This window comes from Miniopterus natalensis, chromosome 12, assembly GCF_054644295.1.
Source record: "Miniopterus natalensis isolate mMinNat1 chromosome 12, mMinNat1.hap1, whole genome shotgun sequence".
Taxonomy (NCBI): Eukaryota; Metazoa; Chordata; class Mammalia; order Chiroptera; family Miniopteridae; genus Miniopterus; species Miniopterus natalensis.
The window spans coordinates 48339793-48365669 of NC_142092.1; the positions used below are offsets into that span (position 1 = coordinate 48339793).

The 25877-nt window shown below is 39.0% G+C and overlaps 1 protein-coding gene across 3 annotated transcripts in view; it reads right to left on the reverse strand.

The window, feature by feature from the left end:
* The window catches only part of RNF38 (ring finger protein 38), a 62748-nt gene that overhangs the window by 32401 nt on the left and 4470 nt on the right, over nt 1-25877 (reverse strand). The window contains exon 2 of one of the 3 annotated variants that reach the window (XM_016222849.2): nt 5540-5689. Coding sequence is in view for 2 of the 3 variants with exons in the window: in XM_016222847.2 (XP_016078333.2) it covers nt 5540-5752 (213 nt within the window). In the remaining variant the exon portion in view is untranslated. Of the gene's footprint in view, nt 1-5539; nt 5957-25877 lie in introns of those variants that run through there. The other 2 variants (XM_016222847.2, XM_016222848.2) reach the window with 2 other exon arrangements.

Consider the following 25877-nt stretch of genomic DNA (forward strand, 5'->3'; position numbering starts at 1 on the left):
AACATAAAACAGAACTGACTAAACTGATAGAAAAGCAGCAAACTGCTAAATGGTTATTTCTGATCATCTCGAATGATTTTAACAGAGATATTCCAAAGACCAAATCATTTTCCTTCTATATTTAAGAATATTTCAAATATGTCATTGTAATTAAAACAAAATAGTTTTTAGAACCATATACTCTTCTGTAACTCTGCAGCACACTAACCTTTTCTCCCTAGATTTAACAGTGTTATTAAAAGAATGCTTGTTCTTACCCCTTGCTTTTAGTAAGAAAATCAGTTATGTTCTGATAATCCTAAAACTTAAAAAATGAAAAATAACCATTGAAATTTAGATATTTTGATTCAAACAAACAAACAAAAAACGGCAGAATGAGCAACACTTGACTAAAAATCATCAGTTTCCAACAAAGGAAAAAGGAAGTAAACTACCAAGAAACAAAAATTAGTTTAGCATTAGACTTTCCACAGAAAACAAAAGTTAAAAGTGCTCTGAGGGAAAATAATATTGAACCTAGAATTTTACACACTAACCAAGCTATTTTAATCTAGTGTGAGGGCAAAAACAAAGATCTTGCCAGACTCAAAGCTGCTTCTCAAGCCCTGGTTGGTGTGGCTCAGTTGGTTGGAGCACCGAAGGTCGCAAGTTCGATTCCCAGTCAGGGCACATACCCAGGTTGCGCGTCCAATCCCTGGTCAAGGTTCTTAAGAAAGGCTGAACAGATCACTGTTTCTCTCACAGTGATGTTTCTCTCTCTCCCTTCCTCTCTCTGTAGAATCAATGAAAAACATGTCCTCGGCTGAGGATTTAAAAAAAGTTGCTTCTCACATATTTGTTTAGAGAAATTTACTAGATTGATTTTATAATGCGTGTGAGCAAGTTCTTTCTCTATTTCATTTGAGGAAATATATACAAATACAGGATATCCAATAAACAGTAGTAGTGAAAAGGATCATGGCAGGTACAAAAAGTAATCATTACAAATTAGAACAAGGAGTCAGAGGACTCTAAGAAAAATACCCTAAATAATGTGGATGCAAAAACAGTATGATTGAGAACTTGGAAGTTCTTAATAAAATGTAAGCACATGGCTCTTTTGTGATAAGAAATGGAAAAGGTAATCAGAGAGTCTAGGAAAAACAAATCCATATTATTCTGTCACCTAAAGCATTCTTTGAGTTGAATAGTGTGAAGACTACATCTCCTTCTCATGGGCCAACATGCTACTTGGTCCTGCAATGACTATATAGATATACCTAATACTATGAAGGATATTTAATGGTTTTCAATTATTATAATTAACCGAGGTCAAGGCATGAAAGATCACTGTTATAGTTACAGAACAGAACAGCCCTAGCTGGGTAGCTGAGTTGGTTAGAGAATCATCCCAACACACCAAGGTTGTGGGTTCAATGCCCAGTCAGGGCATATACAAGAATCAACCAATGAATGCATAAATAAGTGAAACAAATGGATATCTATCTGTCTCTCTCCCCTCCCCTCTCTCTAAAGAACAATCAATAAATAAAATTTTTAAAAAAAGAAAAAGAATATAAGATTGTAAACTTTGATATGATATAAAGTCTTTTTTGTGACAAAATCATGGACTAAATGTGAAAATCCAAGTATAAATATCTAGAAATAATGGCACAAAAATACTTTTTAAATGCATCACTGAACTCAGAAACAAAGAGGAAGTTACCAAAGACCAGAGAGAAAGAGGATAACTGACAACCAGCTTTGTTTTGGATGTTCCCAGGGAGGACAAAAGACAAGGTCTATCACTGAGACCCCTGCACACCAGAATTTCCAATGTAGTGTGCTTTCAATAAAAGAGAAGACCAGAAAAAGTCAGCCCACTGGTATGGAGTCAATAAGGACAGAGATGTCTATGTGGTCTGGATTGGTCACTGGAATAGGTATTACTCCTCTACGAATTTAAACCATGGGTTAGCTCTTCACACCAAGTTTGGGGTTCAAATACACAATTGCTAAATTGGATGATAATACAGAAACTGCCAATTTTTAAAACTGTAAGGGACTGATAGCAAAGAAGCAAAAAGGAATTTTTTGGGGTGATGAAACTGTTCTACATCTTGATTGTGGTGGTTCCACAATCTGTATGCATCTGTTATAACTCACAGACCTCTACACTAAAAGGGTGAATCTGACTGTATATCAATTATATCTCAAATTAAATTTTTTTAAAAAATTATAGGAGGCATTTCAATTCTAATTTTAAATACAGCTTATTTTTTATAGAGATGGAAATGTGCCACTTTTGTAAGAAAACCCTGAGCAATAAATACAAAGCTATCACTTTTAGAGAAATATTAAAATACTAACTAAATGTACATCAGGAAACATACGAGGATATTCATGGCAGCATTACTTTTAATAATAGTGAAAAATTGGAAACTACTCAAATGTCCCTCAAAAAGAGAGGGGATAAACTACAGTATAGCCATATAACAAATGGAATACTAAAAGAAGGAAACAGATTAACACAGCCACATGCATCAATATAGATGAATCTCAAAATAACAAAAATACACAAAGTATGATACCATTGATATTAAATTCAGAAACTAAATAGTATATAGTACTGAGGGATACTGCATGTGGGAAAGCCATATGGAAAAGCAAAGGGATATTAAACACAAATTCAGCAGAGGTTTACCCAAGGCACAGGTATGGGACAGCAGGTGGATGTAATATGGAAGGTCACATGGGAACTTCATTGTAACAGTTGAATTCTAAGCTGGATGTTGTTGCTTTTTAAATTACACGTGTTGCCTTATATTTTATAGCTTGCATATATATGAAATACTTCATAATTTTAAAAATTAAAAAAGCATGCAAAATTGGAAAGATATTGACTAGGAATAATACAATATAAAGCAAGCAAGTAAAAAAAGAAGCTAATTACAAAAGTCTTTAATAAACAAGGAAAATGACAAAAAATTCATAAACAGTGAAGATGAATGACAAAGAGAAATCAAAAACAAGATAAGCTTTTTTTTCAAAAACTGGGGTCGGAAACATGGATCCAGGAGACTATCAACACTGTCCTTCTCCTCTGTGGCCCTCCCACTTACCAGCCACATACCTAAACCCATGCTTGGAATGGGAAAAATCACTAATTTCTTTTCCCCTAGAGAAGGCTGCAGGGAAAATGATGTCCTCAGAAAAGATACTAGTTTCAGCTAAGATAAGGAAGTAGAGAGGTGCTTTAAGAAAAAAAAAAAAAGGAAGAGGTAGGTGAGTCTGTTTAAAATGAAGTATTCTAAAGAGAAGAAAAAGTAGAAAGAGTTGGGAGGGAAGGAACTTGGGGAAAAAGCCAAGAGTAAGAAAACATGAGTATATTAAGGAAGTAACTTTCTGAGGCTAGGACACAGCTGGGTAGGTTCTCTTTTTAATGTGGCAACTACATTTTACAAGGATGAGAAGCATAATCAGAACTAAGAAATCACACCTAATTTTGGTATCAATCAGTTGAAGGTATCTGACAGTATCTCAAAGGGGATGTGAGAAGGATCTACTATTTTGTTTCATGCAGAACAGTGGGAGGGCAGTAAATGGGTAAAGAAAATCTCCAGTCTCCTTTGGGGGCAAAGTACACTGAGGGCCTTATTCTAAAGTTAGAGAAAAGTAAGATGTAAGTTAAATTAGAACTATAAATAACAATATCTTCGCAACACCCAAATAGAATCAGCTCTATATCCTGTTTCATTTTCAAAACATGGGTTTAAATCTATTGCATCTGGCAGTTCTCTGAGTTTAAAGTTAATGTTGAGTTAAAGCCTGAAGTCTCAAAGTATAAAAAACACAGAAAATGTCAAATAACTTGTTTACTGGTGGCGGTAGTTATGGTACTAAGTCAATTTTTCCTTATTGGTCCCCTACTAAATATCAAGGTATTACAGGCTAATGCTACATCAAAAATGGCATTCAGCCTGGCAGGTGTGGCTCAGTGGCTGAGCATCAACCCATGCACCGAGAGGTCACTGGTTCAATTCCGGGTCAGAGCACATGCCCAGGTTGCTGGCTGAATCCCCAGTAGGAAGCATGCAGGAGGCAGCTGATCACTGATGTTTCTCTCTCACTGACGTTTCAATCTCTCTATCCCTCTCCCCAAAAATCAATAAACATATTAACATGTACTGCATCGTGTTTAAAGAAATACTATTATCGAAAGGGCAGTAAGTAGGCAAATATAGTAGATAAGAAATAGCAAAAGCTGGATCTGAGTCTCTGCTCTGCCAATAGTTAGGTATGTAACTGGGCACCTTGGTGTGCTTTTCCAAACTTATTTCCTTTTTTTTAATACTCACCTGAGGATATTTTTCCCATTGCTTTTCAGAGAGAGTGGAAGGGACAGAGACAGAAAACATCAATGTGAGACAGACACATCGACTGGTTGCCTCCCATACATGCCCTGACCAGGGCCAGGGATTAAGCTAACAACTGAGGTACGTGCCCTTGGCTGGAATCAAACCTGGGACCCTTTAGTCCATGGGCCGACCAAGCCTATTTCTTCATCTAGAAAACCACCCATGATTAGTTTACTAGTTTTATTATTAAAAACAAAATAAGATAATATATGCAAAGCAGAGAACCTAGCACAAATTCCAAAAAGGAATATTATCCAGATGGAAGAATCCTGAATCACCTACACAGCTAGCTTCAGAAACTGGACATCTCCAGTTTAATGTGTCACAAGCATTCCTCTTTCAAAACTAGTCCCAAGCTGCAACCTGCCACTCCCACACAAACAGAAAATGAGCTGGCTCTATCTAAAACTTCTAGCCTTGATTAGCAACTCTCATTACCTCAGATTTATATACACATGTACAAATATATAACATGGGCAAAACCCTAGCATCCAAGAATCAATTCTGTAACTGAGTTTCCTTTGTGGTACCTATGGATTCATGGATTAAAAGTTTAGTAGTTAACAATTTATATGAGCATATTTTAATAATCTTTTTAATAACATAATGATGATTTCAATCCATTCACACCTCATTTTCATTTAATATGTAACAAAATTTTAAATCACATTTTATCCAGAGATATCAAAAGTCATTGAAGGCAACTAACCATGTTTCTTCTCTGAAATATGCATTACTATATAACTAAGCACTAAGCAAATAAGTAGTGACAGCTTTAAAAAATATGTTATATGCTTCCATTTTTCCTTTGCTACACAATTTCACATATTCTGTAATATTTTCTACTTGCCTACAGAACTTGGCCTACTAGGACAAGTGATTAAGACCAAAAGATCAAAAAACAAGAATATTAAATGGTCAAAAAATTAACAACAGCTCAAGAGAAGACAAACATTCTTCAGAAAAGCAGGCTGAAAATTTTATATTAAGAAGTCCTCTAAGAAGAATATTCATTGCACACAGAACAGAAAATAAGAAGAAGGAAGATACTGAGAATTTTGTTTCAAGCCTTCCTAGAAACAACCTAGAATATTATCTGTGATTTTCAGCCCTGTGTAGGGAAAGGGTAAATATATAAGAACCTGGAAGAAAGCTTTGAAGTGAGCATCCTCTTGAACGGTAGCGTTCTGATCACTTGGGAGGAGAGGGAACAGGCTCTGAAGTCTCACCCTTTCACAAATCACCTTGTTAGGATGGCCAGGTAGAGGTGCTGAATTGGCCCCGGGAGATATCTGGGAAAAAGAGGGAGAAGAAAAGGATAGTTCATGGCTATCTGCACCAATGTGGAGAATCATGCCTATGAAGGACAGTCTCGATTTCCTAGGTATTTGATTTAGCAGAGACTGGAAATAAATAAAAAATTAATCTTAAACATCAAAACAAATGCTAAGAACAGCAACGGTTGCCTCTGGCAATAGATCTCTCTTAGAAAAACATTTAAGGCAAAACAGCACTGTTCAAGAACACAGACTCCTTCCTATTTTTCCCAAATAATTTCTATTGATATTTGTTGGTATTAATTCTGAAATCCTAAAGGATACAGACAAGACTTTATGCTAAGAAAACCTGAGGTAAAAATTGTATCTCTTACATACTGAAAGATAAGTGTCCACCTGAACTAAGATAAATATATTTTCTCATTTTACTTTTAAACTTCCAAATGATTGTACAAAAGATGATGAATAAGTACAGAACATTTGTGGCAAAACTTCTATAGCGATCATAGGCATAAAAAACAAGACCATGGTAATCTCACCTCTATTCAGCACAAATTTAGCAACTTTCCAAAGGAATAAAAGGCCAGATCATAAGCCCTCAAGTAAATGACTGGAATGTTTTAAATGCATGACTTGATTGCAGGTTAATCCCCTTAAACTCATATGTAAATATACTTAATCTGTAGCATTTTAAATCACAGACGTCACAAGCATCACCTGTTCCACAGTGCTGTGGAGTGAACTGCCCCCTCGGGGGTGAGGCTTTGTGGACCTGCCTGCCCCTACACTGAAGACCATGTGCTTTAAGGCTGTCTTGTTTTTAGGGCCTCATTGCCTCATTCACTCCCCTACATAAGTGTCTATTCTGTGACAGGCAATAAACCAAAAAGATAGGCATGGTTTCCTACCTTCAAGAAGTGTGTGCTATAAAAAAGAAATAAATAAAAGCAAATCATTCTACAATATAGAGAGTATCATCTTTCTATGATAATGGTAGGTACTGGGTGCTATGGAGGGATAAGTGGCAAGAGATAGCAGTCCAGTCAGGAAACTGCAAAATGTTCAGTAAGGCTGGTCAGAAAGGAAGTAGCCAGAGAGTAAGGCAAACAGAGATCATGAAGTGGCATGCTATATATTAGTAATCCTGCTATAATAAACTTCCTTAGCTCCTTTATAAATTTTTGTTTCTGGTTTGCTATGAGCCTGGTAAACAGATAGCCATGCCTGTTGGTAAGAGCAAACTTCCAAAGATCTTCCTAGGAGTAAACGAAAAACACTTGAGGGCAGTAACTTTTGAATTCATTAGTACTGCTACACCAAATGTTCTGAACATGAATTTAAAGCTTATCTCTGCACTACAAACACGAATGTTATAATATTGTTTACCACTATGATGAAGTACGAATTGCTGAATCAAGGACTATTTACTGACTGTCTCCTATAAGTAAAGAGTTAAGTTAGGAAGATAAAACATGAATCCCACCTTCAAAAAGCTTACTCTAGTTTTGTGTGTGTTTTTGAAAAAAAGATGCAAGTAGCCAACTATAAGACAATGTTTTAAATGCCATAATACAGGAAAAATTAGAATACAGGTAAAAGTCCTGGGTTTATTTGAGGGTAAGAGTAAGAAAAAATTTCATAGGAAAAAGTGTTTCAGCACTCCTGACTCCTCAGTCTAAGGCATTCTTTTTACCATTTTGGCAATTCTTTCCTCTCAAAACAGTCTGTTCCTCTATGATGGTTTCACATTCTTTTTGCAATCTTCTTAAGCTTTTAATTTGCACAGGAAGTACCTCTGAAGAGTTATTTTAATAAGGCCATCTGCCTTCAACTATCACACCTAAAGCAGTCTGTATGAATAGCACTCTTACAAACTGCTCCTGCAAGTAGCTGGCTGGGAAAACAGAATCAGAGGATCAGGTTTGCTCTCCTTCATTCTTTTTCCTTTGAAAACGTAAGAAACTAGCAACCCCTGGCTGCCATGGCCACAGTTAATAATTCTGAAGCATATTCCTCTCCTACTCACAAAATCCTTTAGTCAGAAGCTCCATTTGTCTATAAAAAGGGAGAAAACAACAGAAGGGAGAAAAGCTATATTCAATTCCTATAGTTAATACAGATCTGAGACAAAAATGATACATGGGTTTGATCAAAACCAGATGCCGCCACTGGATAAGATAAAATCATACACAATCACTGCGTGTGGGGGCGTTAGAGAACCTAAGATGGCCTCCAAGACTCCCACCTCTGGTGCGCATCTGTATAACCCATCCCTCCCTGGTGTATCGGCAGGACTGTAAATACGGGCGAATTTTATTCCCGTGAGTAGGTTAAATCACATGACCTAAATTAGACAAAGTCCTCCACAGAGGTGAAGGGATTTTCAGATGTAATCATAATTCTAAGTCGGTTGGTTTAAGTTAGTCAATCACAAAGGGGAGATTATCCTGGGTAGGCCTGACTTAATCAAAGAAAGCCCTCAAAAGAGGAACAGAGCCCTTCCTGAAGAGATCCTGCTGTCAAACCCGCAGACTAAGCTGCTATGTGTGAGAAGGCACACTAAGGGGGCCATGTGGAAGAGACCTGACAGCACTCTAAGAGCTGAGAGTGGTCACCAGGCAGCTAGCAAGAAAAATCACAAGAACCATATTAAACCAAGAACAAGTGAGCAGAGAAAAGAACATCAAGTCTCTGATGAAATCACAGCTCCGATAAGGTAAGACCTTAAACAGAGAGCCCCACAGCTAACCCATACCAGGACTCCTGACCCATGAAAAGTGTAAGACAACAGATTTGTGTTTTAAGCTACTAAATTTGTGGTAATTTATTACACAATAGGAAACTAACTAAACATACACACACACACATATTAAAAATAAAAATTACTGTACCACATGCAAAGGAAACTTTCTTCTCCAGAATTTTAGCTATATTAATTTATGAAAGATATAAATTAAGACATCTTTAAGCAATACAGCAGTTTTAAAAATCTCAATCTTGTAATAGCTAACTTCATGCCAGGAAATGAACTGGGCTCTGATCTTTACACAGTGCAAGTCAGGGTTAAGTGACTTTCTTAAAGCCACACATCTCATAAATACTAAGAACCATAATTTAAAGGCAAGTCTATATCGCCTCTAAGGTTCATACTGAGCCCCACTAAACCACCTTGTAGTTTAAGAATTTTAAAAGTAACATTCTTCTTTATAATGCAGTTGGCTTAGTAACTAACAATTATTCCGCAAGGCCTATTTAAAGCTATATCAAGTATTTTTAAATATATTTGTTTCCTTCTAAACTGTTTGACATAAATTTCCACTACTGCCCTAATTCTCCCTCAGTAAAAATTACTGAGGTTATACTATATCTGAAAATTGATACAATTCTATTTTTCTCTAACAAGGCAAGTGTTGAACATTACAAAGACATAGTAACTTCAGCCTTCTCTCAGAATGCAACTTATATTTAAAAATTCATGCCAAGAGAACATCCCTGAGATGGGATTAAACCTGCAACTCACATATTTAAAAATTCATGCCAAGAGAACATCCCTGAGATGGGATTAAACCTGCAACTCACACACTTCTCATTTTTAATGTTTATTTACATATAACTGTATAACTAATCCACCCAGCATAACTGAGAAAAGCAATGTTTCACAACACTAAAGTTATTTAAAACTATTTAACACTTTTAAGTACCAACGCATTACTATTTTAAGACATCTTTTGTTTAATGTGGCCTTTCCCTGTCTTGGTAACCATAATATAACCAAGAATTTAACCTTTGTCTTCGAGAGTGCAGGAATTATTATCAGTTATTGTGCTAAAAATAACATAGGACTTAGGTCCAGATATTGTGCCAGAACTTGCTTCCTCCAAAATAGTTTGACTACAGCTTCCTTCTTCATTCATTTACATTTTTCTCATAAAGGTGAGGCACAGGATACGTAGGTGTATTAAGTAATGTGCTTTCTACACAATAAATTGCTCAAAGGCCCAAACGGCTTTCTCCAAAATAGTCACATTACTCTCCAGAAAAAGGAAAAAAATGTTCATTGTTACTTGCTATAATATCAACTGGTCAGCAGCACTCAAACTACAGCCTAACAGAAGAAGGGGAAAACAAAACAAGGTAAGGAGTCAGGCGCTTAGTGCTGACCCCTAGTCCTTTACTCCTGTACCTAAGTTTGGGCATCTAAAAATGAAGAGGTCAAATTCAAATTATCCAAATAGTCTCACTGCTTCCAGGGTGGAAAGTAATCAGGTAGGTTTTATTAATTCAAAAGTTTGAATCCGTAATCTTTCCTCTGATAAATTCTCAAGTTATACTCCAAAACATGGGAAAAACCGTATGTAACATATATTCATCACAGCACATTTACAGCAACAATTTAAAAGGGAACTAGAAGTAACCCAAATGCTTAACAAGTAAGTTATTTGCTAAGATTATGGTATCCATGCTTGGTGGACTACTATGCAGTCCTTAAATCATTCAAGGACTGGTACTACCTATGGCGGGAAAAGGGGGTGTCATCACTGTATCGCAGTGGGGCAATTCTTTTTAAAAACAAACTATTCCCTTTTTAAAAAAAAAATGTTTTTATTGATTTCAGAGGGAGGAAGGGAGGGGGAGAAAGAGAGAGAGAGATAAAAACATCAATGATTAGAGTCATTGATCGACTGCCTCCTGCACACACCCCCTGCTGGGGATCAAGTGTCAACCTGGTCATGCGCCCTGACCGGGAATTGAACCCCAATCACCTAAGACCCTCAGTCGATGCTCAACCACTGAGCCATGCACGGCCAGGCCTACTCCCATTCTTAAGTTAAGGGTCCATGTCTTTCTGGAAGCAGAGCAGAGCCAGGATTGGTGAAAGTAGCCAAAAGGCTCCACTCTACCCTTCCCCCACCTCACAATCTCATAAATTAATGGGAAGGAGGGGAGAAGGTAGGCACATTACATGTACTGAGAAGGTGAACACAAATATTAGGAAAAATAAGAGTTACACATTCTTTTAATAAATTGTTTCTTTTGCTTCCACAATCCAGATTTGCCTGCACAATGATTATTCTCCCCTCAAGGAAGTATATCTAAAATCATTTTACTTACACTGGTAACCTCTTAATTGATTCTAAAGTATCTCTTCAAATTTAGCTTTAAGAATTACATGGATCTGGAAGACATTCGGACCATGACCAGTCCAAATCAATGAAAAACTTGTGTATTTAAAAAGATGAAATGAGACTGAGCTGATGATTCTTATTAAATAAGTCATAATTAATTCAAATATTTATTGTGCATCTACCATGTGCTAGATGCTGTCAATACAATGAGGAAAAAGAAATAGACCTTGCCCTCAAAAAGATTCAGTCTAGTGAGGCAATTCAACAGGAACTAAAAATGAAGATTAAGGCCCCCTAACAGAGGGGGTTAGAGGTAAGGTATTCAAATAGAGGGGGAAATGTTAAGTGTTTAAATCCTTTAAAAAGGAACATAAAAAGACATATGGAGGTGGGGGGAGACTGTATGCGTGGACCTTCTTCATCTATTTGCTCAAATTTCTCATTAATTTATTGTATATTTGCTTGATCTCGTCCAGATAGGCAATGTCACATTAGGAATTTAACATCTGCTGAACAAACTAGAACTATTGGGTTCAAATGTGTGTTTACAATCTATAAACTCTCAAATAAATCAAGCCTTGAGTTAACCAAAATAGACAGAAGTGAAAATGAACAGAGGCGATTAATAGTAAAATAACCAAAAAACCAGTAAGTAGACCAAGACACTCCAGAATAATCACAGGATTAATCAAGAACTACCTTTCCAGCAAAATGAATTACAAAATGGTGGTGGCCTAAACAAAACTGGGGCAGCACAGAGAGAAATAGATGGAGTAGACTGTTAATAGAAGACAAAGATAATCTCGATCAATAATCTTTCCATGCTGATCAATCATTTTGGAGATTTTTACCTAAGGATTTTTACCCATGCTTCCCACCCATGGCCTTGGGAAAAAAGTAAAAAATGAGCACAAATAAAATGTAACTAAAAGCCTGATCCAAAGCTGTTGGCAGAGAGACAATAGAACTACACTCTACATTATGATGCTAACAGACTCAGTTTTATCTAACATCCTCTGTCCACTCTTTTTCAAAAACCAGGCTGCCCTAGTAAATTACCAATATCTACTAAGATTAACACTTGCCAACCTAATTTAGTTATAAAAACAGATGGATATATAAACTTCAACAAATACAGAATCACAAACTACCTTCTAGAACTACAGAAGCTATCAAAGGTGGATAAACCACGAAAATCACTTAAATTCAACTCTCATATTTTACAGATGAAGACCTGAGGCCCACATGGCTAGTCTGTGGCAAAAATGATTCAACTATAGCTTCTAAAAGACCACAAATTCTCTTAGAAATAAGCATTACAGAAAATGATAGAAATCAACTTAAAATTGAAGCCCTATAATAAATAGATTTAAGGTTTAATAGGTTTTCAAAAAGTGAAAGGTACTATGAGAGTAAATTTATAAGCCAGCAAAAACTGAAGGGCTACATGAAGTGATACAATTCCCACTTGAAAATCCAGATATTAATTTCATCTTTTGATTGCAGGTACGTCCCAGCTTCACAATGATCTGAAACCTGTATTTTGTTCTCGTATTGTTACTTCTGTAGAAGTCCAATTTCTGTTAGAACCGTGTTCTCCAAAAACAGGAACAATTTTGCCTTGATTCCAACTGTCCCTAGATCCTTACTGTTCTGATTTCCATAAAAATTGTGTGAATGGATTTTTAAAAAATTTATGCCTAGTTACCAGGGCTGCTTGCTATTTAAAGGAATTTTGCGGTAAATATGTTAACCATACTGCAATCAAGGCCAAATAGGATCTAAAACGGCATCTACTTAAATTTTCGTACATTAATTGCGCCTCATTAAGGAAAAAAATGCAATTTATACAATGTATTCATGTTTCTATTTATGATGGAAGAATTAGCATACTCAACTTTTACTGAATAACAGTATACATCATTTTTGCAGCACAAAGAAAAAGCGAGGTCCCTTTAAAGTCCTACACACGAAAATGTAAACTTTATTTTTTAGCCCTCAATAATTTGAAAAAGCCCTGGTTCAAAACCAACCTCTCTCATTCTTCAGCCCTGAAAGGAAGAACTTTCATCCCCTGAGAACAAAACACAGCCTGTCCAGAAACCCGCCGCGGCAGAAGGACGCGAAAGAGGTCCCTTCCGACTGGTTCCGCGTTCTCCTGGGTGACATCATTTCACCTGCGCCTTGGCAAAAAGGGAGGTAGCCAGAGAGCAAGGCCATCTGCCAGGGGCAGCTGGCCGGAGCTCCCGCTGGCTGTGCCCTCCTCACCGCCGCCTGGGAAACAAAGAGCGCCGGCCCGGCCGCGCCCCTCCGAACACCGGACAACCACACCTCCGCTCGGCCGCGCGGCCCCTGCAGGTCCCAACGGCCTGCAGGTCCGCCGTCCAGCCCTCTCGCGCGGGAACCAACGGCCGGCCGCGGCTCCCAGTACCTGCGAGGGAAGGCTCCGCCCTGCGGGGTTGCTCCCGCGGCTCCCAGCTGGCTTGCCGTCTCCTATTGTGACCACTCGCCCAGCCAGTGACCAGCTCGCCAGATCTCTCGTCCCCAGGCCTCCTCACCCCCGGAACCCAGGCTTCAACCAAGGCGCTGTCAGGATGCTTCTTTCCTCCCGGTACCATCACATGGGCTGCGCCAGGAAACTATGGCTGCAAGCCCGGAGCTGACAGCGAGCTAGCGCCTCGGGGGCTCCATGCTCTCCGCCCCCGCGCCCTAGCCACCCGGGCAGCTGCCCCTCCCGCTGCACCCCGCCACCCTGCTCGAGCACCAGGCTCCACGAGCGCCGGCGCACTACGCTCGCACTACGCTCGGCTGCGCGCGCAGGCGACAGCCCTCCCACTTCTGGATTCTGGATCGCTCTTGCCCCGCCCCCTCTTGGGAACAAACCTAGCGGGCCCAGGGCGTGAGACCGACGGACGCTCCGCCTCTTTCTCCCTCCGCTCAGCTCAGCACGGATCCCCCTTTGTTTCCACCCCGAGCGGGGGAGGGGGCGGGGCGGGGCTGCTAGAGTCCTGGCGCAACTCGGGCTAGTTCCGGCAACAGACCGCGCACCACGCCCCTGCGCAGCCCCTCCCCTGCGCAGCCCCGCCCCGTCCCGCCTCCCTCACTCGGATGCGGGACAGTGGGCGGGCTGCGCCTCCCAATTCGTACACTTTACCTAAATTGTTGCTGCCCGTCTGTGCCTCCCACCTCCAAAACTCAGCAGTCAACAGTAACCGACCTCACTCAAATTCACAATATATATTCATGTGGCCTGAGGAATTTTTATTGATGTAGAGGTAAGGTGTCTCACAATGGAGCAAGCAGGTTGGAACCCAACTTGTCTGGCTGTAAGGCTTAATTAAAAAGTGACAGTTATTCAGACCTTGCTGAGAATGGGAAATGAGATAGGTACGAAGATCGAAGCTGGCCTGGTGACCTGATCATGTTCAAGATCTAAAAGAGGAAGCATAACGCATGGACACAGACGTCTAATAGTAGGGTAAAGGCCTGGGGCGGGGGCAGGAAGTGGGGAGGAGGAGTCAATGTGGGGGAAAAGGGGAACATCTGTAATACTTTCAACAATAAAGATAAATTTTTAAAAAATAAAAGAGGAAGTAAGACCTTCCATAAAAAGCACAATAAATACAAGGAAAAGATAGTTAAGTGGTATCAGAGGAAAGGACGGCAGTGAAGGGGCCATTATGGAAGAAGTGGGCTTTAAGCAGACAGGAACTAGATGTCTTCAATGAGGGTATTTTACAGTGGTCCTATCAGGGGGAGAAAACAGAAAACGAATTGTAGTTCTTTTGGCGTTACTTAAACCAGTCTCCTTCCCGGTTTAGGCCTCAGGCTGCTTCTAGTAGAAAATTAGAAAATCAGACAAAAATGATGTTCCAGGACCCTCTGAACCTCTATGTATGAATATGGTAATTATCTGTATACATTTGTCTCCCAGATCAGGCTCAGCACTGGAACACTGTTTTAACTCAGTAACCATCTCAAGGTCCAAACCTACAGCTTGAAACAAAACTGAAGGTGCTTAGCAACTGCTGAGTCAAAATTCCAGCAGTAACATTAAAGGCTTTTACAATTCCTTGACAAAGAAAAGCTAGAATGAGATAACAACCCCTATGAACACAACCCCTCCCCCAGGCCCAACCACCATTAAATATCCCAGTTACATCGCTCATTCTTCCCTCAAAGCCCTCTCTGCCAGTCTAACAAAGCAGCCAATTTGGAGATGATTACACCAAATTTTTAACATTTCTATTTTCCATTTCATGGTAAAGAGTCATAAATCTCAGCCACACCTTTAGATGCATCTAATGCAATACATTTCTAATGTGAATTTCTCACAACTCCTCCTCTACTGCTGTGAATTAACCTGGCATTACAGATCTTCCACCAGAATCTCAGCTACACAAGCTTTCTTACACATACCATCCTGAAACAGTTTTTCCTGTATACCTGGATATGGGCTATGCGATGAGAGGGGAAAGGGGGGTCATATACTGGGAAAGGGAAGAGAAATCACCATTTGAGAGTTGTCCAATCATAAGAGTCAGATTCCTCAAGTGCTGAATCTCAGCAGCAAAAATCTACTACAGTCCACCAGGGTTCCTAACGCTTCAGTTTATCTGATTCTCCCTTTGTGAGGCAAATTCCTTGAGAACCCTTTTCAAATGGTTAAGATTTTAGCTATCTGGGCTCTTAGGGCTTAACCCAAGAAGTCTGCCTAGATGTAAAACCATGCTCCCTTCCTCTCCTCAAGGCTGGATAGTTTGAAATTTGTACTGCAATTTTTTCTCAAATTGATTTTCTTAAAAAAATCTGGTACCCTGCTAATAAACACCGAAAGATAAGCTTTAAGGTGGGCCAATTATACCAGAACAGTTGCTCAACTCCGGTCCACCTATAATTTTGTTTCATGTCTGACCAAAAAAATGGGAATCCTTGTTAGAGAGGTGTCCAATAAAACTTTCTGCGATAATGGAAATGTTAGACATCTGCACCATCCAAAAGATGGCCACAAGCTACATATGGCTACTGAGCACTTGAAATGAGACTAGTACAACTAATGAGATGACCAGGATCAGTTTAGGCACATGTGGCTAGGAGATAGCACAGCACTTGAAGGAACAGTTGCTTGTAAAAAGAACTTCTTGAGAATTCTGACTCCAAGATTGCCCTTTAAAACTGGTTTTCACAACAGATGTGAAAACTGCGAAAGACTACTAAAAACTTCTTCCTGAGGTACCCAAGTCATTTAAGTCCCCTCACTTCTAAAATAAAAATACAGTATCCCCCACTTTTTGAAAGCCTGGTTTATACCCCTTCACTTTTTATTTATTTATTTTTAAATATATATCTTTATTGATTTCAGAGAGAGGAAGGGAGAGGGGGAGAGAGAGAGATAGCAACATCAATGATGAGTCATTGATCGGCTGCAGCCTGCAACCAGGGCAAGTGCCCTGACTGGGAATCGAACCCCAATCTCCCGGATCCTAGGTCAATGCTCAACCACTGAGCCACACCTGGCTGGGCTACCCCTTCACTTTTATTATTTATTTATTTATTTATTTATTTATTTATTTATTTATTTATTTATTTATTTATTTATTTATTTATTTATTTATTTATTTATTTAAATATATCTTTATTCAGTTCAGAGAGAGGAAAGGAGAGGGAGAGAGACAGAAACATCAATGATGAGAGAGTCACTGATTGAGCCCACGACCTGGGCATGTGCCCTGATTGGGAATCGAACCCCGATCGCTTGGATCCTAGGTTGACGCTCAACCCGTGAGCCACGCCTGGCCGGGCTACCCCTTCACTTTAAAAAAATATATATCTTTATTGATTTCAGAGAGAGGAAGGGAGAGGGAGAGAGAGTTGAAACATCAATGATGAAAGAGTCGTCATTGATTGGCTGCCTCCTGCACGCCCCCGACTGGGGATCCAGCCCACAACCTGGGCATGTGCCCTGACCAGAAATCGAACCTCAATCTCCTGGATCCTAGGCCGACACTCAACCGCTGAGCCATGCCCGAACCTCCCCAGTTTCACAAAAGAACTACGTTAGTGCCTGTTTCTGCCAACCAAAAGGAATCTGAAGAGGATTTAGCAAAAACAAGGTGCAGCGTTTTTTCTGCTGTGAGCACAGCAGTGTGCACCTGAGCAGCAACAGTGGCACCATCAAGCTTCTTCCAGGGCAGCTACACTCAGCATCTCAGCAGCAAGCTGCCGTTGCTCTGAACTGTATCTGAGTATCTGTGCTTTATCTCGATTTATTTTGTGCATTTGTTAGCAAGATGTGTCCTAAGGTAATCACTTCCTCACTTTACACCATTTCGGCTTACGAAAGGTTTCATAGGAATGCTTTACTTTAAGATAGCAGAGGAAACCTGTATACCAATACACTGCTTACCAAATAGGAAAATACTGAAGTTCTTTCAAATGTGTCTCGTCACTGGGGTTGTCTACCCTGGTGTCATACCATTCTAATAGCTGTTGATAACAGCTGAGATTTTGATTGGGTTGCCATGTATCCAGAGATGATATAAGAGGTGTTGATATCTTTACAATATTGAGTATCTATGAGCAAGATGCATCCTTACATTGTCTGAATCACTAATTTTTTTCCATAATGCTTTACAGTTTTCTGTAGAGATCTTGCACATTTTTGTTCTTAGGTTTATTCTAGGCTTTATACATAATTATTACTAGTTTATCTTAATTCTTCTGAATTTTCTATACATACAATCATATTGGCAGAAAATAATGATTATTCAACTATCTTTCTTTCCAACACATTTTTCTTTTTCTTTTTTTGGTTTTGATTTACTGCGCTGGTGAGGACCTCTGGTACAGTGCTAAATAGATAGTGAGAGCAGACATTTCTGTCTTATTTCAAAACAGGAAAACTTTCAACATCTCACATTTAAGTATGTTTGCAGTAGCTTTTCTGTAATCTCTTTAGCAAATTAAGGGAGTTCTCTTTTATTTTCTACTTGGTTTAAAGTTTATCATAAATGGATGTTTAATTTTATCAAAATTTTTTGTACCTATGAGCTAATTATATGATTTTTCTATTAATGTGTGAATTATACTGATTGGTGTTGGGGTGTTAAACCAACTTTACCTTCTAATTTAAAAAACACATCTTATTGTATTGCCCCTTTTACATATTATTGGATTTGGTTTGCTAATATTTTGTTTAGGATTTTTATATTTGTGTTCCTGAGTGAGACGAGCTTTTATTTTACATTTTTGTAATGTCCTTGTCAAGTTTTGTTACAAAGATTATGCTAGCCTTAGAAAATGAAATCAGGGAGTGGTCTCTCTATTGTCTGGGAGAGTTTCTGTAAAATTGGTGTTATGCTTTCTTTAAATGTTTGGTAGAACTTGCTGGTTAGTCAACTTGAAATTAAATTTCTTTAATAGTTATGGATTTCTTGTTAGATATTCTGTCTTTTCCTCATTTGGAAACTCACAATCTGCTTCTAGAAAACTATCTCGCAATCTTGTCAATTTGAAGGGTACTACTGCTGGAAATACATTTTCAAGTACACTTTATTATAAACAAAAACTACAAATTTTATCTACATAATAGTAGTCTGCTCAAGAGTAAATATAAAGTTTGGTTTTGTGCTCAATCTTTCATTTAGACATCAAAGAATATCTAAATAATACTTATCTGAAGGGGCTTTATACAGAAGAGATGATCACAGGCTATAGGTTTCTTATCCCTCTACACACTTGTATCACAACACCTTACAGTATTTATTAAGTGTCTACTTCCCCCTATTAAACTGTAATAAGCTCCTCTGGGACAGGTCCCATTTCTCCTTTGTATATTACTGACATTCATATTGGGAGAACGTTGGCTGACAGTGAAGAAACAGAAAAGGAAGGAGGGGCATCTCCTGGTTTAACATGTTGAAAGGCATGACTTGAAGAGCTGCAGATAAAGAATCCTTGTCCAGATGCCGAAGAACCATGCACATGAAGGAAAAATGCCAGGAAAAGAAAAGCTACACACTTTTGGGCCCTGCCCTGCCCTGTCCAAGAAGGCGCTGGGCAGAGAATGGTCTTCCTGCTAGAAGTCTGCAACCTCTTTAAGGAGGCAGTTTGCCACTGTTACCACTGTCAGAAACAGGGCTGTGCTGCCATCATATCCACTTCCAAGTCTCATGACTGTAGCCTCATTCCAACATCAACCACTACTGCTGAGTTAGTGGCCTCTACTCTGTTCTAAAATATCATTAATCCTCCTATCTTGCAAATACATATTTACTTGACTTATTTGCCCATTAGACAGTAAACTCCTTGAAGCTATAGACTAAGCCTCATTGACTCTGGCAAGGGGTTTAGCACATGGCAAGAGCTCATTAAAAATTTTAATGATATGTAAATACTTCACAGCAGTGGTATTTCTAGTGTTTTTATCAATAGGTAAATTCTCAAGGAGAAATGGGGCAAAGAAACAGAGTGGGTAGTAAGGGAGGAACAAGGACACAACAAATAAATTTAAAAATTTCCTGAAGCGAGCGAGCTATGCTCACTCTCCTCCCTTAAAAGTTCCCCTCCTTCCACCAAAACCAGTTAAAAGGACCTAATAAGATGAAGCTACTCTGGGGAAAGAATCCTTTGTGCTACTCATATCCTTTGATTCAATTCTACTCCAGCAATCTAGGCTCAAGATAGAGATCATTCAAAGCTTATTACAAATATGCAGTAATCAAAACACTGTAGTACTGGCATAAAGATATATATTATACACCAATGGAACACAGTAGAGAGCCTGCAAACCCTTGAATATATGATCAAATGATACAGACAAAGGTGCCAAGACCATTCAAGGGGGAAAAAACAGTCTTTTCAACATTGGTGCTGGGAAAACTGGATATCCATATGCAAAACAATAAAGACAGAAGACTCTTACCTTTTTCTATATGCTGTGGATGAAAAGGGGCCACATACTAAACCTGACAAGCTCAAAGAAGGTCTGCATGATGGCCTTACAAACTCAGAGACCTAAAACAACCACAAGGATGGTCTGAAATTACAACTTTTTAACTACAAGCAATTTACGGTGGGTAGTCATGTCCTAGGCTAGAATCTTCCCTAACAAAGGTCAATTTTCACCTTAATTAAGCCTGTCTATTGTCTTTTTGCATCTATGATAACATACCTTTGGAACATCAAAGCACAGGTACTGCACCAGAGCAGAGATCACAAATCCCCTCATTGTTATTGAGGTAATTGTTGACTGTTAGCTATCCTGTACCCATCTATGTAAAAGAAGTATGTGTCTATCATTTTACCTTTTATCCAATCCCAGAGCACACACCCCCCCCTTTGCTTTCTCCCAACTCCCTAATCTATCACCAATGGATTTCATGTAACTCACTTATGTCTCTTCTTTTGATTATAATGTATAAAATAAGTTGTAAAACTGCCATTCTCTGTAACATTTTCTCAATCTGTTGCGATTTTGCTTCCCAGCAATTGTCGACAGTTTGGCTCAAATAAACTCACAAAAATTCTTTACAGGTTTGAATGTTTCTTATGTTGAAATACAAAAATGAGTGAAAAATCTAAGCATAAAAGCTAAAACTATAGAACTTTTAGGGCAAAATATAGGGGAAAAGCTTCATAACATTGGATCTGGCAACGATTTCTTGGATATAACACCAAAAGGACAGGCAACAAAAGAAAAAAATAGATAAACTGGATTACTTCAAAATAAAAACTCTATGCAAAGGACACAATCAACAGAGTGAAAAGGCAATCTATGAAATGGGAGGAAATATTTACAAGTCATGTCTGATAAGGGCTTACTATCTAAAATATATAAAGAACTCCTACAATTTGAACAACAATAAAAATAATAAAATTTGATTTTAAAAAGGTCAAAGGACTTGAATAGACATTTCTTCAAAGAAGACATACAAACAGGAAAAAAAGTATGGGAAATGCAAATCAAAACCACAATGATATATTACCTGACACCTACTAAGATGGCTACCTACTATTTAAAAAAAATAAAAAAGGAAACAGAAAACAACAAGCGTTGACAAGCATGTGGAAAAACTGGAATCATTGTGCACTTGTGGGAATGTAAAATGGTGCATCTGCTATGAAAACAGTATAGTGGTTCCTCAAAACATTAAAAATAGAAATGATCCCAGCAATTCCATTTCTGGATACATACCACAAAGAAGAGTCTCAAAGAGATATCTGAATACCCATGTTCCTAGCAGCATTATTCAAGATAGCCAGAACATGAAAAAAAAAAACAAGTTCATGAATGAATGAGTAAATAAAATATACTATAAACATATACCAGAAATTATTCAGTTGTAAAAAGAAAGGAAATTCTGATGTATGCTACAATGTGGATGAACCTTGACAATATGAAGCTAAGCGGGATAAGCCAGTCACAAGGAGACAAATATTGCATGGCTCCACTTATGCGGGGTACATAGAGCACTGAACTCCATATAAACAGTAAGTAGAATGGTAGTTGCCAGTGGCTGGGAGGAGAGGAAAATGAAGAGTTATTGTCTAATGGATATGGAGCTTCCATTTTGCAAGATGAAAAGAGTTCTGGAGATTTATTGCACAACAATGTGAATGTACTTAACACTACTGAGCTGTAAACTTAAAAATGGTTAAGATGGCGCCCTAGCGGGTTGGCTCAGCTGGTTGGAGCATACACCAAAAGGTTTCAGGTTCAATCCCCAGTCAGGGGACGTGAGGGAGGCAACCGATCAATGTTTCTCTCACATTGATGTTTCTCTCTCTCTGCCTTCCTCTCTCTCTAAAATCTTTTTTTTTTTTTAAAAAAAGCTTAAAGTGAGAAATTTTATGTTAGGTATATTTTACCACAACTATAAAAGAAAATCTTATCACAGCAGCAAAAGGAGTGTTTTTAAAATACAAGCCAGATCATGTCACTCCTTTGCTTAAAACCCTCCAAATGCTTCCCATAACCAGCAAGATAAAATCTAAAGTTCTTTCCCAGGCTTACCAAGATCCATATGATCTGGCCTGAGCCTGCCTCTTCTCATACCACGCCCACTCTCCTCCACCTTGCTCGTGCGGGTATCAGCCTTCTTTCTGTTTGCATAATCTTTCTAGCATTAGGGCCTTTGCACAGCTGTTCCCTCTCCCTCAAATGTGTTCGTTCTTATCATTCATATCTTAGCCTAAGTGCCTAAAGGCCTTCCTAACATCTAATCTAGAGAAGCCAACTGCCCAATTACTTGCATAGCACTTGCATCTGATTACTTACTGGTTTACACATACAGTTCATTTTCTGCCTCTTCCACAAAAAATAAACACCAGGAAAACAAGGATCTTCCTTGTCAGTCTTCTCACCATTGTATCCTGGTGACTCAACAGTGCCTGGCACATAATAAGCACTTAATAAATATTTGCTGAATAAATGCATAAGAGTGGGGTGGTGTTTTTTTTTAATGATCTAAAGCTTCACAATTAAAGACATGTTAAATTACCATGGAGCCTTAAGATGGAACATTATGCAGCCATTTTAACTGATGTTTCAAGTAGATATAGTGTGCAGATTTTATTTTCCAAAATGGCCATAGTAAGTTCTCCTGCCTTTCATTCTCTTCTTACAACATTATGTTGACATTTCTGCCCAGTGGTAGGATCAATGTTCTCTCCTCTTGAATTTGGGCAGGCCTGTGACTGGTGGAAGTGATACTTTGTGACTTCTGAAACTAGGTCATAAAAGGTCATGCAGCATCTATCTGGTCTTTTTGGGACACTTGCTCTTGGAATCAAGCCACCATGCTGTGAGAAGCCCAAGCTACATACAGGCCGAGAGCCACAGTGGAAGTCCCAGCATCCACCATCAAACATGTATCAAGATGATTCATCCTCAACCACCATCTGACTGCAACTGAATGAGAAAATTACACACACAAGAGAGCCGCCTAGCTGAACACAGGAAATGCCAGAACCATGAAAGATATGCTTTGCACCACTGAGTTTTAGGGTAACCAAATACAGAGTCACAGATAATTAAAACAATTTAGTTTTATTTTAACCATGCAGAGAATATAGAGGAAAATTTGAGGGAAAAGATGCTATGTTAAGAGTAATTATCACTAAAAAATGGTGAGTTTGCTTATGACATAGTCTATTTCTACATATTTCCCCAAATTTCCATAATGGACACATGTAACTACATAATTGGAGGCATGGGGAGATTTAATGTTTTTTTAAAGCGCAAGTAGCAAGAATAATCAAAGATCCTTAAATGGCTTTTCTTAACTGACCATGGAAGATTTAGGAATGACCAATAAACATATAATATAATAAGTATCATTAGTCATTAAAGAAATGCAAATTAAAACCACAAAGAGATGCCATTTCACTCTCACTACAACGGCTATAATTTAAATTACAAAAAGTGTTGGCACATTTTCTGGAATGCAAAATGGTACAGACACTTTGGAAAAGAAACAAATATCCATCAATTAGTGAAAAGAGAAAATGTGTTAGATCCATGCAATGGAATATTATTCACCCATAAAAAGAAATGGAGCCCGGCCGGGCCTGGCTCAGCGGTTAAGCGTCGACCTAGGATCCAGGCGATCAGGGTTCGATTCCCGGTCAGGGCACATGCCCGGGTTGCGGGCTGCAGCCAATCAATGACTCTCTCATCATTGATATTTCTATCTCTCTCTCTCCCTCTCCTTTCCTCTCTCTGAAATCAATAAAGATATATTTAAAAAAAAAAAAAGGAAAGGAGTACTGATTCATGCTACAACATAGATGAGTCTTGAAATCATCATGCTAAGTGAGAGAAGCCAGACATAAACAGCCACATATTGTGTGATTCCATTTATATGAAACGTGCAGAATAGGCAAATCCACAGAAACAGAAAGATTAGTGATTGCTAGGAGCTGGGGGTAGGGGTAGTGGAATAATGGGGAGTGATTGCTAATTGGTATTGTTTTGGGGTTTTTTCCCAACTTCCAGTATCATTTCTTTTTCCTAGAAATCTAGATACAATTAACTGTAGCAAAACAATGCTCGATACTATTTAAGCTTCATTTTTGTTTTTTTTAAACTACCTCATATTTGTAAATGTGAATTCACATTCCAGTAAAACTGGAAAACTAAAACTTGACATACCAACAAATGTACTCAATACTGATGTAACTACTAAGTTTTATATGTAGCACGTGGACTTTAATATAACAGAATCTGACCTTTATGAACTAGCTTACACATAAACAAAGTTACTCTTTATTTATCTGTCCTAACCTATTTAGCGTTACACCAACAGACACCCCTCCCATTGCATTCACCATGTAAACAGATGATTCCTCCCCTTAAGACAAAATGAGCCCGGCCGGGCATGGCTCAGCAGCTGAGCATCGACCTAGGATCCAGGCGATCAGGGTTTGATTCCTGGTCAGGGCACATGCCCGGGTTGCGGGCTCGATCAATGACTCTCTCATCACTGATGTTTCTATCTCTCTCTCCCCCTCTCCTTTCCTCTCTCTGAAATCAATAAAGATATACTTTTTTAAAAAAAGACAAAATGAAAAGAAAAAAAAAGTTCTCAGAAAAAACATTAAAAGAATTATTCAATTCTAAAGTATCAGCAGATATAACATCAGAAATAGATTATGCGCAACTCTTAAGCCTTTTACCTAAGCAGTATAACAGAAAGTTACAGTGTTGACCAAAATGGGTCTCAAAATTCTGTAACAGATTTTTGATCAAGTTGTTTCCATTAAAAAGTACTGATTTTTAAAACTGCCACACACAAAAAACCAAATGGTCCACAAAACATTCTCCTTTCCTTTTGAAGGTTTTACAATGCACTGTACTCATTAACCAGTCTTTTACTACTAAACTTAACTGTCTAATTGAGACAAACAGTTCTAAGACCGTTGTTCCACCACTGATTAAGACTGGGGTGGCAAGTATTGGGGATAATATTCATTTAGCTTTCTGGTCAGACTTGCTGTCTTTGCCAGCTCCAGCTGCATTCTTGTCCACTGCTTTGATGACACCCACAGCAACTGTCTCATGTCATGAACAGCAAAATGGCCCAGGGGAGGACAATCAGAGAAGCTCTGAACACACATGAGCTTGCCAGGAACCATATCAACCATGGCAGCATCACCAGATTCAAAAATCTGGGGCCATATTCTAGCTTTTTCCCAGAACGACAATCAATCTTGAGCTAGCAAATTTGCAAGCAATATGAGCTAGGTGACAATCCAGCACAGGTGCATACCCAACACTGACTTGGCCTGGATGGCTCAGGATAATCACCTGAGCTGTGAAGCCAGCTGCTTCCATTGGTGGGTCATTTTTGCTGTCACCAGCCACATTGATTGCCACGATGAACATCTCTGACAGACATGTTCTTGATGCTGAAGCCCACACTGTCCCCAGGAAGAACTTCACTCAGACCTTCATGGTGCATTTCAACAGACTTTCACTTCACTGAAACCACCATGCCAGTTTGAGAACACCAGTCTCCACTTGGCCCACAGGGACGGTACCAATACCACCAACTTTGTAGTCATCCTGAAGAGGCAGACACAGGGACAAGTTGGACAAGTTGGTGGCAGGATGCAATCCAGAGCTTCAGGCAGCGTGGTTCCACTGGCACCGCCATCTTTACGGATGACTTTCCACCCCTTGAACCAAGGCAATGTTAGCACTTGTCTCTAGCATGTTGTCACCATTCCAACCAGAAATTGGCACAAATGCTACTGTGTCAGGGTGGTAGCCAATTTTCTTAATGCAGGTGCTAACTTCTTTAACAATTTCCTCGTATCTCTTCTGGGTATATGGCGGCTCGGTGGAATCCATTTTGTTAACACCAACAATCAGCTGTTTCACACCCAGTGTGTAAGGCTGCAGGGCATGCTCACCGGTCTGTCCCTTCTTGGAGATACCTGCTTCAAATTCATCCCGATCGCCTGGATCCTAGGTTGACCCTCAACCGCTGAGCCACGCCCAGCCGGGCTCTTCCTCATCTTTAAATGTGGATAGTAACAGTGCTCACCTCATAACTGGGTAGATAGAGGATTTA